At 44.4% G+C, this 15624-nt stretch overlaps 1 protein-coding gene across 1 annotated transcript in view; it reads right to left on the bottom strand.

Annotated features, from left to right (window-relative positions):
* Positions 1-239: 239 nt before the first annotated feature.
* The window catches only part of TAMM41 (TAM41 mitochondrial translocator assembly and maintenance homolog), a 29158-nt gene continuing 13773 nt past the window's right edge, over positions 240-15624 (bottom strand). The window contains exons 6-8 of the mRNA XM_018563819.1: positions 11093-11258; positions 9670-9732; positions 240-328 (exon numbers count right to left, since the gene is read on the bottom strand). Of these exons, the coding sequence (XP_018419321.1) occupies positions 249-328; positions 9670-9732; positions 11093-11258 (309 nt within the window). The 3' untranslated portion in view covers positions 240-248. The remainder of the gene's footprint in view (positions 329-9669; positions 9733-11092; positions 11259-15624) is intronic.

Raw genomic sequence — 15624 nt, 5'->3', positions numbered from 1 at the left:
CATAATGGATCCAAGGAACTTTGTGCTACCACCTACAATCAGGCATTCGGATGTGCTTTAACATGCATGTAATATATCATAACAAATTTATTATCCATTTACACATACTGTATATTGAACTATATATAAACAATAAAACACTTCATAAATTCTGTAAACAGTTGGAAGTTGCATTGGACTTCATCAGAATTACATTTTATTTAACGAATGAAAATCAAACATATAAATATACAAATATTAGAAAACAATCATGACGATGAGTCTCGTCGAAGACTCTTCACCATTTTGTAGAGTTTTTTTGCACTATATGAAATGGTTTTCTTCACTCCTGCAAAAGAGAACAATACAAGCTGAATCACACTAAACAACAATTCTCAGTTAGAAGATGTTTTCGAAAATAAAAGATTTTTTAAACTTAAAGATACTTGTACCGACCCATTATCGGCAAAGGGCATCAGCAATTCTAGAGAGAGGAGGAAGAATTGTACGATCCCAGCAATAATTAATTGGAATGCAGATGTCCCACTTAATTCTTAAGAAACTAATAGTAGCCATACATGGCCAAGTGTTTGCAGCAGAGTGTCACTTGTCACAACTAGTTGCATATGGTTAAGTCGGAGCATTAGAAGTGCTTGTTATCCTCATGCATAATTTTGCATTGTTTTGAGTATTCAACACACCCATAAATGTCTAATTGTATTCTTATTTCAGCTGGGGTGTGCTTGTTTAAGTCAGGAGGAAGGGTGAGAGAGGGTATTCTGTCTGAAAGTACACAAACCATTTAATGCTCAGTTAAGACCCTTTTATCTTTATAGCCATGAGTTCCTGCATGGTTTGTGACTGCTTTTTGCTTAGAAATGGCTTAAAATATTTTTTTCTCTTAGTGAAAATGCTGCTCTCTGCCCTTACCCTCCAGTGAACTACGTGGGCAGAGTCACATCCTCAGCACAATTGTCCTCAAACAGACTAGTATGCGTGTCAGACCAGGTCATGACTGTTAATGGGTGCTGATAACTGAGAGCACTTGGTCTAACCCTGGAGCCTACTAGACTGCACAATCCTATTAAAACACTCACAATCGCTGTAAACAGAAAAGTGAGGTAATGCCATATAAATGGAAGTGGTTAGTACAATGTCTATCTCAGCCTTACTCAACCAGGCTCCCAAGGCACCATGGTGTGTCTTCTGCCTACCTCAGGGTGCCTAGAAATGTTTGCACAGTGTCATGCCTTTCCATGGTGCAGGTAGGCTTCTGATGTGAAGGGGAACTCTGACATGAAAGGAGGGGGCTCATAGTGCGAAAGGGTGGACTCTGATGTGAAAGGAGCTCCTGATATGAAGGGAAAACTGCTGTGAGGGGGGCCCTATTTATTTGTGTGTAATGTCTTCCCTAAAATCCATACCAGAAACCTATCTGGTATAAGAGCCCGGTATGGATTTTGGAAGGGCCACATGTCATTTTTTACATGTTAGACTAGGGTGCCTCGACATTTTGCTTACTTCTAAAGGGTGCCGGGACTGATAAAAGGCATGTCTATTTCTGTGCCTCAGTTAGGCATGTAGCTGGTCAATCAGCATCTGGCTACACCTAGTCCTACCCACTGCTTTCTGCATTGACAGGACTACCTCTGTTACTGAAACCCTCCCAATGTGAGCTGCAGTGTCTAGATGGGGGAGCATGTAAAGTACAAATAAAGGAAGATTTTGGAAGGTAAAAAAAAAAAGATGTTTGTTGTTGAGGCTTGTACATCACATAGTGACTAGGTTTGGGGTTTGCCTAGACTGCCATACATGAACCTTTAGATGTATTTTATCCTTATAATAACTCTGACTATTTTACCTACCAAAACTATTTTTACATTGTTTTAGGGGCATATACGTTTTTAATTGGCACACAGCTTTGATAAATACCCAGCTAAGATTTTTATTTTTTTTGTATTATTGTAAGGTAACAAATAGACAAATAAATGAAAAAAAATGCAGTTTTAGTTTGATTAATGTCTAAGATATTTTGTGCAATTAAAACTATTCTTAATATTTTTACTAAATTATTCCCTCCTCTTTATCCCAAGTGCAGGGGCCCCAAATACGGTATGTGCAGGTTTTGATAAACATGTCAGCACTGTATGGTGGATAAACAAATGCATAAAACTGAAAACTGAAATTATGGCCCTAAACCTATTCTATCTCTAGCTTGTGTGATAATGTCTAATGTACCATTAGGGTTTGCCTAATGTATAATTATATATACCCTGTTTCCATGAAAATAAGACCTAGTACTATTTTTGGGAATTGCTAAAATATAAGACCTACCCCGAAAATAAGACCTAGTTGTGACCATTGCCAGGGCAGGTGGTGGCATAAGGGGGAACCTGAAGAGCCGCAGGAGAGACTCAGCGGTGCCATTTAATGGAAAGGTATGGCACCCCTGATTGCCCTGATCACACTATTCTTAACTTTGCCATTTTGGATTATTTAAATTTGGATTTGCATTTGGATTGTTATACATTAAAAAACAAAAAAAATAAGAAGACCTACCCTGAAAATAAGACCTAGTTTGTTTTTTGGAGCCCAAAAAAATAGAAGACTGTCTTATTTTCGGGGAAACACGGTATATAAAAAAAATATAGGGAAAGGTTTCTGGTTTATTTTATTACATTTTCTTCTATTTGCTGCTCTCACAAGGGGCGCCAGGTAAGCCAGGGGACCACACAGGAGGTTTTTTGACTATCTGCTCATTTGCCTGCACACATGCAGAAGCGATCAGGAGGCTGTATAGTCCCCCCCACCCCCACCCCCCTGATCACTTGTATAATCCACGTAAGAGGCTGCAGAAAAAATAAACCCATGTAAGCTACAGTGACCACAGGTTTGTCTTCATCCTTTTAATCTGCTGCCGTGGCATTGTTGGTAGTGAAGAGATTAGAAAATTCTAGCAATTGAGTGCTATGGCCAACAATCAAATCCAATAGTTTCCCTAAAGCAATATACAACTCTCTCCTGGAGACTAGAGTGATCTCTAAAGGGTGCTGCAACTGAAAATGTTAACCATTTATAAACATTCTCCCAACACCGGACACCTGCTTGGAGAATGTTTATATACAGATGCATTGTGCCTTTAAAACTTGTCTATTTAGATTATCTCCAATATTAAAATGTTTATGGTTAAAAATGAAAATCAAGCATGTATTAAGGCATTGCATGTATTGTGGCATAGTTATTACAAAAACAATGCTCTCTAAGTTGCAAAACGAGCCTAACAAACATTCCTGCAGTACCTGCTTCCTTAATAGAGAACTATAGGGTGTTTTTCCTCGTAGTTCTCTTAAGGGTCACGGGAGGACATACACTAGCGTCCTCCTGTGACCCAAAGCTCAGTATAACGCCAGCTACAGCTCAGGGTATACTGAGACCGCCGCAGCCGGGACGGATCCCGACATTACCTTCCAGATCCATCCAGCTGCGTGAGTGACAGCTGGCTCTGCCTATCTAGAAGCAGAGCCAGCTGTACCGCCCCCTCCCCCATCCGTTCCTCCAGTCAGCGCTGAAGGGTCGGAGTGGGGGGGAATCCCTGCGGGGAGCCGTGACTGACAGTCGCTTATCTCTGCAGGGAGATTATCGAGAAGTGAGCGAGCAATGGTATTTGTTCACTCACTTCCCGATTTGAGCCAACGTGCGACAGTTTCATTGTCATACGTTGGCTCGAACTATGAGGATGAGTGATTTTCACTCACCTCATAGTTCTCCTTTAATTACCGTGACACAAAATATTCTTGCCTGAGTGTTGAATGTGCACAGCCGTGTCACCCACATCATACGTGGCGCTGGTACTACAACTGAACCTGAGAAAGTTTGGCTGTTGAGGAGTGACATCATCCATAACCAACACCTTCAGGACAGTCGTCCTCTGCAAATAAAGGAAGACTCCGCCTCTGCATTCTGGATACACAGGGAATAGAGAACGCCCCCTTCTGTGACATCATCAGTAGTGGGAAATCAGCAAACTGAAAAGTGTAGTTTTCTATGTACTTGCATCCTTTACATGAAGGGGCCAGAATGACACCAACGCTGCACTGATAATATTGGAAGTAGTAGAAATCCAGCCGGGGTAATAAGCAGCAATACTAGAATCAAGAGATTTTTTTTTTCTTTTTCAAAGCAAGTTAGTTTAGGATATAAGGACTAAGTCGAACAACTGACTCTAGATCTCTTTTGGCAATTTAAAAATATATAATAGGAGTATGTCTGTGCCTTAAATTTGATGTAATATGGAACACTGCTAAAAGAAATAGATCGACCAGCAAGACCTAAAATGAAAAATTACCTTTCTAATATCGCTGGCAAAAGAGCATTTCATAGCCATTGAAGAGGAAATGATAGAAGACATAACTATACATACAAAAGGCACATTGTGTGCAGTTGGTAGAAATTACTAATGTTCTACATTGGGTGACCTGATTCACTGTATGGTTATTAGACACTTAACGACATTAGCAGAAAAGCACACAAAGTGGCTTCTAATGACTAATCACTATCATTATGTGTAATATTTGTTCACAGATCAGTCATTTCCATTATCTAAATAATAACTCTTCCCATTTACTAACATGTTTCATTCCTACCTAACGTCTGATGGAAAAGCCTTTGACACTCTGGTGTCCAAGTGATATATTTAACTTGAGTAGCTCACAAAACACTTTTTTTTGCTTTGGATAGAGTAGGGAAGGATTAGAACCCCATTCAAGTTTTAATAGCTGTCAATGTCCCAGCTGGCTAGAATCACCCTATTGTACCAGAACAAGAGGTAGGATAAAACCTTCCAATAGGGGCACCTGTTCCAGTGACATATGTCCAAGAACGTTGTAGAGATTTTCTCTCACTTCCTTTTGCGTGTCCATGTCAGGAAGTCAAGGGAAACCTTCCTATCAGGACAGGGAAAATAATCTGACTAAACTTGACTACTACCTGACTTTCAGAACTACTGACTTCTTAACCACCTCCAGTCCAGCGGCTGTACATTAATGGCCGGATGGGAGCCTAGTAGATGCGGGTGGGCATTATAAAAACGTCCTTCCATGCCCCCACTCGTGCGTGGCGCCCAGCGTGCGCACGAGTGGGAAAACTACCTAAAATGTAAACAGCCGGCTGTTTAAACACAAGCATTCTGGCGGACGGCTATAGAGTCGCTGGATCGATTGTATTTTGTGCGGGTGTGCGCCCCTCACCCCTGGTGCCGCACTGTCACCAGAGATCAGTACACGATCTCCCTCTAATCTCCTCCACGGTGTGATGTATATTACATCACTTCCGTATTCAACCGTCATTCCTGACTACAGAAGCTTTTCTGGGGGTCCCTAGGTGACATTAGGGATCTTAGAGACCCCTGATGCCTCCATAAAGAGGACCTGTCATGTAAATTGCCTATCACATACTATGCTTTTTAGTCCCCTATGTGATAGCAATAAATGTAAGTGTAAAAAAATAAATAAAAAATGAAAGCAATAAAAACAAAAAAATTAAACTGTGCAGGCCAGAGTGAGAGCGATAATTCTAGAATTGTAAACGGATGACCTGTAAAGGCTTTTAAAGCCTCGCTTATAGACAATTTTGGTACTATCGTTTTTTCCCATTTCGTGGGTGTACTCAATTTTGAAGCTTGGCATGTTTGGCATCTATACAAGCAGTGCAACCTCCTCTTTTAAATTTGACCAATAAATTGGTTCTCTGCTGTCAGGAAATGCATAGTTCTGGGGGCTTTTAGATAATCGTCAGGCCTAAAGTGTGCATTTTAACACATCTGCGAAAAAATAAATAAATGTAAAACTGGTTCTGCCAGTAAAGGGTTAAAGGCACAGTATGCTAAATCCTGCAACATCGGTGGAGTTGGGACTTGCTTTTGAAGGTTTAGGGGAAGAAATAAAGTGCCTTTCAATTATTATTATGGACACAGTAGGGAATAGTTAAAACCCCTTTTTGCAATCTGTAATATAATACAGATACTTTCTATAAATGTCCTAACAATCTGAGATTAAAGTCATGCTTGGTGAAAATAAAATTAACTGCAGCTTTTCTGTTAAATAAAGAACAGATGATGATAGTGAAATCAAATACACTGTTCAGTTTGGACTAAGCAGGAAGAATAGTAAAACGGTCACAGAGGACTAAAGCGAAATGTGATCGCTGGGAGGAACGGAGCTCAAAATGATCAGGAGCAGTTTGATGCAGAAAACACAACGTTACAGAAAATAACATATACCAAATAATACAGCTTAGCATGTTTAGAGGAGATACAAGCACAAGAGAATATATATAATAGGTGTGTACAGCATTGTTTCAGGTGAGGTCATGAGCCATGGGGTTATTTTGCCTGAGGGATGCAAGACTGCATGCAAATCTGATCATCTTCTCAGGTCTATGGGTGGCTTGTGCTTAATCCAATGATTATTAAGCCTTCATTTTAAAAATCACTAACAGGGTTATTCACTAAAAGGGTAAAGAGTTTGGAGAAGACAGGAGAAGTGAACAATCTAGGCCAACATAGCTGAACTGGAAAAATTCTCCAATTCATCTCACTTTCCAGTTCAGCTACGTTCAGCTGGATTGTTCCCTTCTCCTACCTTCGCCTAACTCTTCACCCTTTTGTGAATAACCCTGTTAGCATTTCCTTACCAAGTCCTTGTTCTGTTCCTACCACTTACTTACCTTTATGTTTCCATATTTAAACCTGATGAATGCACAAATTAAAGTCTCTATTGGAACTTACTGTGCTAGCGTATCAATGTTGCCCAAGGGGCTCTCTAAGCAGTACCAGCATGGTCACCCATGGAATGAACTCTCATGGTAGATGTTACAAAATTAGAAAGCCTGATTTTCTTTTACAAAAGGCATATGGTCTTGTTGAGATAATCTCCTCTAAATATCTGTTTTTTGGGACGAGAGTTTAGTTATACTTTAAAGCAGTGGTTCTCAATCTGTGTAACCTCAGGACCCACATTTGTCCTTGGCCATTAGGTCGCGACCCAAGTGGCACTGCAATGGAACGCACAGCATTAGGTCACTGTGCGTTCCGGTGCGGGCGTACGAACTATGTGAGAGGTGTGTTTGGGGTACCATTCAAATGAATGGCAATGCAACACACCTCACACACCAGAATGCAGGGTAGGTGCGATAGCATTGTACAGTTTAACACACTGTACTAGTGTGAACAGGCCCTCAAAAACACGACATACATACACAGACAAAATCTCAAATTTTTTTCTAAGTTCCAGTCTCCCTACCATACAAGAACTGGAGTGAACCGTCAGCCTAGGATCCAGTGTGGGCTTCTGTGCTGTGACGGAGCTCTATCCATATGTGCATTGCTTGTACTGCTCCCTTGCGCACCCTGTAGAGGTGCTGGGAGCCAGAATGTGATGTCACTCCGGTTCAGGTACCTCTACAGGACACGTGAGGGAGCTATAAGCAATGCACGTATGGATGGAGCTCCCTCACGGCCATAGCCCCAGCCTGCTCCACCTAAAGCTGACACTCGGCACCAGGCAGCATATTTTTAATGGCTGCTTGGCACGAGAACGGACAGTGCTGCGATAGGGGAAGGCATAGGAGCTTCTCACCTAGAAAAGGGGAAGGCATGCGGCGACCCACTGAGCAAAGGGTCGCAACCCTCCAGTTGAGAACCAAGGCTTTAAAGTGTTAACGCGCTTTGAAAAAAATCCACTTTCGATAAAACTTGGAAGGATTTTAGCAAAAAACTTTGTGAATTATTACACATCTCACTTCTGTAAAAATGTTGTTTGCCCTACCATGTCCTTTCTTAAACTCACATTAATGGACCTTAGAAAGTTTACCACCAAAATTATACTTCTATTGCAGTAGATGCCAGAAATGTGACTTGTAGCTCAAGCCAGACTACAGACCAAAAAAAACAAAAAACAAACAAAGTGTGAATCACAGAAGCATAAAACAAGAATTCAGGGAAGGGGGAGTATGGCTGGGCATGGGCTATTGTTATGCACACGTATGCATTTCAACATTTTGACAGTTTTACAAAATTAGTGGCTGACTAAACCTATCTAGTGCAGAAAAAAATTGCCGTCTGGAGACGGCAACCCGCAGATGCTGCAGTGCCGTCCGTCCGTTTTTTTACTACGGGCGGACGGCAAGAGGTTAATAAAACTATTGGTTTACCAGCACTTGAAAGAGCCCCTGTGAATTCAAAAAACAAAGTTACCCTTACTGTGGCGCTACCCCTACACTAAAAGGGTGAAGTGCTCGTTTTGTCTAGGGCAGTGGTTCTCAACCTATCTAGGGCCGGGACCCTTTGGTAACACTTGCCAAGTTGTGGTGACCCGCAATGGTAAAATTTAGGAATGCACCAATACTAGTATCTGTGTGGGCTCTTTGGAGGCTGCGCAGGCTCTCTCCCCGTGCTGGGCAGTGCGGCTCCCCGTGCTGGGCAGTGCGGCTCCCCGTGCTGGGCAGTGCGGCTCCCCGTGCTGGGCAGTGCGGCTCCCTGGTGATCAACCACTCCCCTCTCTCTGATCCTCCCTGGCTGCCACAGTGCCATCTAATGGCGCGGCTGGAGAACTGACACTGCTGCACTAGCGGGAGGCTGAGGAGCCTCTCACCTAGCGCAGCACAAGGCACATAGCGACCCCTCAACTGTGGGTTGCGACCCACAAGTTGAGAACCACTGGTTCAGGGGCTCAAATTAAGCAGATTTACTCACCTGATCCTCAGTCCCGCCGGGCTGCTACAATTGTGCCCATGCAGCCTCTTCTCTCCTGGCCTCTGCTGGCCTAAGGACCGTGGACATCATCACATCTAATGCCAGTCCACCGACTTGCATTCTATGTGAGGACTCTGAGGGACATTCCATAGGTGAAGGGGAGGGGGGAGGGATTTGAGTGCTGACTGCCGCAGGACCGAGGATCAGGTGAGTATAGCTGCTTTATTTAAGCTCCCTAGACAAAACGAGCACTTAATCCTTGCAGTGCGGGGGGTAGTCCCACTGCAAGGATACGTTTTTTAAATTCCCACATTTCTTTAACGTTGTGTTTACTTAAACAATCAGAAGGATTCCTTGTACCCATCAAAATATCCTCTGAGCGACATGTTCCATTTGCTGAAAAATTGGGAAGTAAAAGTACCTTGCATAAGAGATACACAATAATCTATGCATCCTTTAAAGGGCAAGTCCAACTAAAAGTGAAATTTCCATTGTTGGTAGATTCTGGACGGTTGCATTTCACACTGGCTTCATTCTTTGCTCAGATGGCGAGATCTTTGCACTTAAAAGCCCAAATAAATCTTCATTGCATAATGTGTACGTATGCACAGGATTATGGCAGACTTTGCTCCTAATCTAGTCTTTTTTTAATTTATTTGGATAAATGACGGAATCATTAAGACACAAACATAACAGGAAGTGAGAGGAAATCCCCTCTTAGTTGTCGCCTTTGGAAAATGTCAAAACGTTGGATTTTCCCCTCACTTTTGGCTTGGGATGTACTAGGTTTTGGCTTTGGATACACTTTAACTGAACAGTATGGACTGTGGTAGTATTGTGAAATACGATAAAAATAGTAAGACAGGAAAGATCCTCAGTGACCCAGGTTACAGCAACTGGTGGTACACAGTAGCCGGGCAGATTTGTTATTGAGCTCTTACCAGCAGTAAATATCCCTTTGGTGCTCTGACTCAAACTGAAAGATTTCACGATGCCAAAAATAGCTGTAAAAGAAGCAGAAAACAGATGTTACCCATCACAGGCAAGTAACCGAGTGTGAAAGTAAAGGGCAATTCATTTACACTCGCACTGTATTAACCATCGCTCCAAATGTGAAAATCTGGTGACAAATGGAAGGATAACAAAAGAATTGCAATGATCAACAAATGCAATTTTTTTATGTAAAGACTTTGGACGCAGCGAAATTTCGGCTGAAAATTGCACTTTTGGCAAAGTGCCATCTTTTGTCCAAAATTGCAGTGCGTGCCTAGTTTCTCTCCTCCCCGCTGGACGCTGCTCTATGTCCGCTCGGGCACAGCGCAGCGCCCAGCAGGGAGGAGAGAAACTGTCAGGAGCCGAGTGGGGCAGGGGAGGAGAACGCTGTGAGCCGCAAAGTCACAGGAGGCCGAGCTCTCCTCCTGTACCGCACCCCTCAGCATCCTCTGACCGATCAGGATGGAGATCGGTGTGGGGGTGGAGACAGACGTGTGCGTCATAGGAGCCCCTCACCGCTGTCACAGGCTCCAGTGACAGCAAATGGCTGTTTCCGCCCCCACACCTCTCTCCATCCTGATCGGTCAGAGGAGGCTGAGGGGGGCATCCTGTGACAGCCGATCCAGGAAGGAGAGCAGTACAAGCAGTCAGCGATCAGTGATCATTGACTGTTTGGTACATAGTAACTCATACTATGTCCAGTTAATTACAGTTATGAATGAATAGGAAGTGATCTACATTACTTCCGGTTCATTTGTTCATTCATAATTGTGTATATAGTAAACATACTCTGTCCACAAGATATGAATGAACAGGAACACTCAGTATAGAGGATTCCTGTTCATCTCTAACAGGGGCTGCAGAAAAAGAGATTGAGGACGCTGTTTTAGGTTACACCCTAAGGCCTGGTTCACACCACATAGTCTGCGTTCTGCCTCTGGAACGCACGCCGGCTGGCTCCCTGCGCTCAAAGGCGTGGCGGTGCATTAAAGTCAATGGCACCGCAGCCATGCCCCCTGCCCGACCTGAACGTGTGGCAAGCACTATTTTTGCAGATCGCACTGGACCGGAACGCAGGCACTAATGTGCTATGCGTTCCGGTGTGGACGATCGCACTGGACCGGAACGCAGGCACTAATGTGCTATGCGTTCCGGTGTGGACGATCGCACTACGGGCAGGGGGTGTGGCTGCGGTGCCATTGACTTTAATGCACCGTCACACCCCCTCCCGCCCCTGAACGCAGGGAGCCGTCCGGCTTGCAGACTTTGTGGTGTGAACCGGCCCTAAATATGGGTATACCATAAAACATGGTCTGAAACATAAACCTAGCCTTTAAGAGGCAACTTCAACTCTCATGTTATAGGTCTTACCTTGCTGCACCACAATGCCACAGTCTGGGTCCAGAGCTACTTGTAATAAAACCTCTTCTACATCCCGATTCCTACCCGGCTGATCTACGAAAGCTGTTATTGTTTGTTGTAAAGTCTTTGGCAGGCTCATAAGCTGGAGAAATTGGCCCTCTGGGCTCTTATCTACCTGTGATAATAAAACACATTCAGGTATGACAACACAGACGACTTTAACACACAGTTGATAAACACCTATTATAGAGCACTGGCCGCCTTCCCGATCGGCTGGCTGCAGACTCTGATATGACTATACCACTATCTGGCCAGACACAGCAGCCAACTTCTGCAACATTCCAGTTATAACTGCCTGTCACATGGAAGTGTATGATGAAATCTACAACCTGAACAGGCAATCCTTAAAAAGGGTTATGCTGGGACGGAATGCTTATGAAACGTTTTGTTACATCTAAAGAAAAACTGATGCTAGTCTGGATATTTTCCAATCCATTTTAGATCTGGGGACAACTTAGAAAATGTTGGTACCTTTTCAAGGTGGTTGTAGTGTATGTGGTATAAAAGGATCATTCTATATTCATTTCATCTCCCAAAATATTTAAACATTCCAGTATTTTTAATCATAATCTGGGACAAATAAAAATATAATCAAATGTGTATCACCATCAAACAAAATTTAATTTTAAATACAACTGACAAGAACATCTGCAAAACAATGATTTATAATTGGTACCAGCATGGCCAACATTACAGCTGGTGGATAAGGAACTAAGGGCTTGTTTCCACCAGCCCGTGCACTGATCGCACTGTCCCGTGGATTGCATACACAAAGTCTACTTGCGTCTGGGGCGGGAGGGGGGTGTGGCAGTGCCATTCATGTCAATGGCACTGCAGGCATGTCCCCCGCACGCAGTGTGATTGGCTGCACAGGACCATGTGATGAAACAATGCCCTGCGTTGCAGTGCGATAGCAGAAAAAGTGCATTCTGATGCAGGTTTGTGGGGGGGGGGGGGGGGGGGGTTGGGCATGGCTACGGTGCCATCGACTTCAATGCACTGCCACGCCCCCTCCCACAGGAAGCCAGCCGGGGATGTGATACAGTGAGTTCCAGCAGCTGACCGCTCTAGAACGCACTGTTCATGGTGTGAACAAGCCCTAAAAGGGATGTATTTGTAGAGCGAACAGCTTTTCAAATACCTGAGTTTTACATTTGCATAGCATTAGGGCCACTAGAAAGAGTCGGGGAGCATAGGAAACTCCTATGCTCTTTGGCTTCAGTTCTACTTTAAAAAGGTCAATGTCTGTAATGGATACAATTTAAAAAGTTGCATATTTTCCTGTCCTGCCTTCAAATACCTTCGCAATAAATGTGGAAGAAAATTTTTACTTCAGCCGTTTTAGGCTAGAGTGTCAAAACAGTGAAAATTTTGATCAGGTTATAAATTGTCTGTAACCCCACTGGAGAGGTCTCAGCGACACCCCAGAAAACCAATTGGGGGTGTAGTTGTCACTGGGAGAGGAAGGTACAGGCAGAAAATTCTAACCCTTCCCCACTATATATAAAGCAAGTAGAAACGTTTTGGCTGGATGTGGGCTTTATAGTGGCTCTCCTGGAAAGGGAAAAATGGTTTGCAGTTGCTCACAGAGGGTTAATGCCTCTTGGAAATGGAATGATGATTGCATATCCTTATATGTTCTCCCTGTGCTTGCCTTGGGTTTCCTCCGGGTACTCCGGTTTGCTCCCAAACTCTAAATATATGCTGGAAGGTTAATTGGCTCCTGTCTAAATTGGCCTTAGTATGTATGCGAGATAGCGACCTTAGATTGTAAGCTCCCCGAGGGCAGGGACTGATGTGAATGTGCAGTATGAACAGAGCTGCGTAAGTTGCAGGTGCTAAACAAATAACAGGGATGCACCAATTCTACAGTAGTACAGTATAGTATACTACAATACTACCAATACTAATACATTGGGGGTCTCTATTGGTGTCGGTGCCGATACCAAGTATTTGGCCGAGCACTTACCCCCTAAACCAGAACTACAGGTCAGAGGGAGATCTTGCTTGTTTTTTTTAACAGGTGCCAGGCTGCCTCGCAGTGCTGCGAGGGAAGTGAAGCCGGTGTACTTTTCATAAAATACCGTACTTCCCAGGCAAAAAACCCCCCAAAAAACAAAACAAAACTATACAGGTCCTCTTCATCCACTGATCATGGGAGAATCCTAAGTGGTGTGGACAGCAGCAATGTGTAATGACTTGTTGCTGCTCTCTATAGCATTTGTCTGCGTTGTTCTGGGCAAGGCTTACAAGCCTCAAAGATACATGGTGCCGTGCCACGCAACTGATGCCATGTAGTTCCGCAATGGATGAAACGTGTCAATAGCGTCGCATGGCGCCATTTATCCTGTTGTATATAGCCCCTGCGTGTTATGGGAGTACTTGCATTACATGCAGCCAGAGGACAGCGACATCTGTTATACTGTGATTGGTATTTCGGCATCCCATATGGAGATGCACTTCATCCTTAACCATCCCAGTTATGCTACATTGCCGAGTGACACCATTGAAGACAACAAGGGTGAGATCACATTATCCTCTATAGAGAGTGACTGCAATTTTGCCAGGTGATATATCTATTGAAAGATCCTGCATTACTGTGTATCAGAGTGTACAGTGGAATAGCAAGTTTACCTGTGAGATACATTCATTGGAAGACGCTATATCACTGTGCATCAGGGTTCATGTGCTGTACGCATCCCAGGACAGACAGGTTGGAGGGATATTGCGTGTTCATATTATTTTGCCATCCATGAATTATTACTCAGCAATAGGATATCAGGTTCTGACTAAACAGGCAGGTTCCTCTCTACCAGGTGGGGAGCTTATCTCAGCCACCTCACAAACAAATGTACTTTTTTTGCAACCTTGTACTCACAACCATCAGACTTGTAGCTCTCTCAGAATGCTGTCCGAGTCCCAGGGCAGAGCAACATCCTGTTTCAGCCTTCCTCCTTTTATCTCACTTGGATAGGCAATGGTTGAGCAATTAGTAATCCAGGTGAGAGACACAAAACCCGAGCTGGATTACTCAAGTCAGCCCGAAAACCCGGTCTGGGTTCTGCTAGTCCTGTACATAGGACAGAAAGCGAGGGGAAATATATCGCCCCTCGATGACTTTCCCTTTCCTTATGTCACAAATATATATTAAAATTAAAGACTCCATACACAGCTCAGAAAACATGAGTTGATTACCTGATAACTCTGTTTCCAGGAATCTTCCAGGACAGCCATCGAGATATAGGCTCCGCCTGCCTGCAACAGGAAACACATCAACCACATTAAATAAATAGACTCCTCCTTCCATCCCAAGTCAGTAACCTCTAGGACCGAAGGCTACCCCATGCACAAAAGTATCCCCTCCTGCATCCAACCTCGGATGCCACCTGGATACACACCAAGGGCGGGAACTGGCTGTCCTGGAAGATTCCTGGAAACAGAGTTATCAGGTAATCAACTCATGTTTTCCCCAGTCATCTTCCAGGACAGCCATCGAGAGGATCAGTGAGGACAAATCTTACCTCCTAGGGTGGGACCACAGCTTGCAGGACTTTCCTGCCAAATGCCTGGTCTTGTTGAGTCATAAGGTCCAGCCTGTAGTGCCTGACGAATGTCTGGAAGCTGGACCACGTGGCTGCTCTGCAGATCTGTTCTGGAGTAGCCCCTGCTCGCTCTGCCCAGGACGTAGCCCATGCTCGAGTCGAGTGTGCCGTGACCGAACCTGGTAGTTCCAAGCCCTGCGCTTTGTAGGTGTCAGTTATGGCCATTTTAAGCCACCTTGCAATCGTGCTTTTAGTGGCCCTGTTCCCCCTAGTGGGGCCCCCAAACGTAACAAAGAGGCGTGACGACTGCCGCCAAGGTTTTGTGGCTTGGAGGTACTCCAAGACACACCTTCGCACATCAATACCCTGCCACTCCCGTTCCCTAGCAGAGGCCGGGTTAGTGGCAAATGACGGAATGACCACCTCCTGAGTCCTGTGGAAGGTGGAGACCACCTTCGGCAAGAACGCCGGGTCTGGTCGCAAAATAATCCGATCTGCCAGGATGGTGCAGTAGGGGTCGGTAATAGAAAATGCCTGAATCTCGCTCACCCTACGTGCGGAAACCAACGCTACCAAGAGGGCCGTCTTTAACGTCAGTTGCTGGATGGAACACCCCCCCAGGGGCTCAAAAGGCTGTTTGAGAAACCCCTGCAGCACCACCGAGAGATCCCAGTTTGGCACCCCCTTACTCCTTGGGGGTCTCATTCTGCCTACTGCTCGGATAAATCGTCTGATGAGAGGCTCCTCCGCCAATCTAATGTCTACGAAATTAGACAATGCAGAAACCTGCACCTTCAGAGTACTACAGGAAAGCCCTTTTTCCAAACCGCCCTGCAAGAAATCCAACACCAATGGCACTGTGGCCACCGCAGGCCTACCCTGACTGCTGTACCAGCTGGAAAACACTTTCCACACCTTCAGGTAGATCGCAGATGTCAC

Source organism: Nanorana parkeri, unplaced genomic scaffold (assembly GCF_000935625.1).
Source record: "Nanorana parkeri isolate BGI_ZX_2015 unplaced genomic scaffold, ASM93562v1 scaffold700, whole genome shotgun sequence".
Taxonomy (NCBI): Eukaryota; Metazoa; Chordata; class Amphibia; order Anura; family Dicroglossidae; genus Nanorana; species Nanorana parkeri.
Note: the sequence above shows the minus strand (reverse complement) of the source record. Positions and strands in the feature narration are given on the sequence as shown.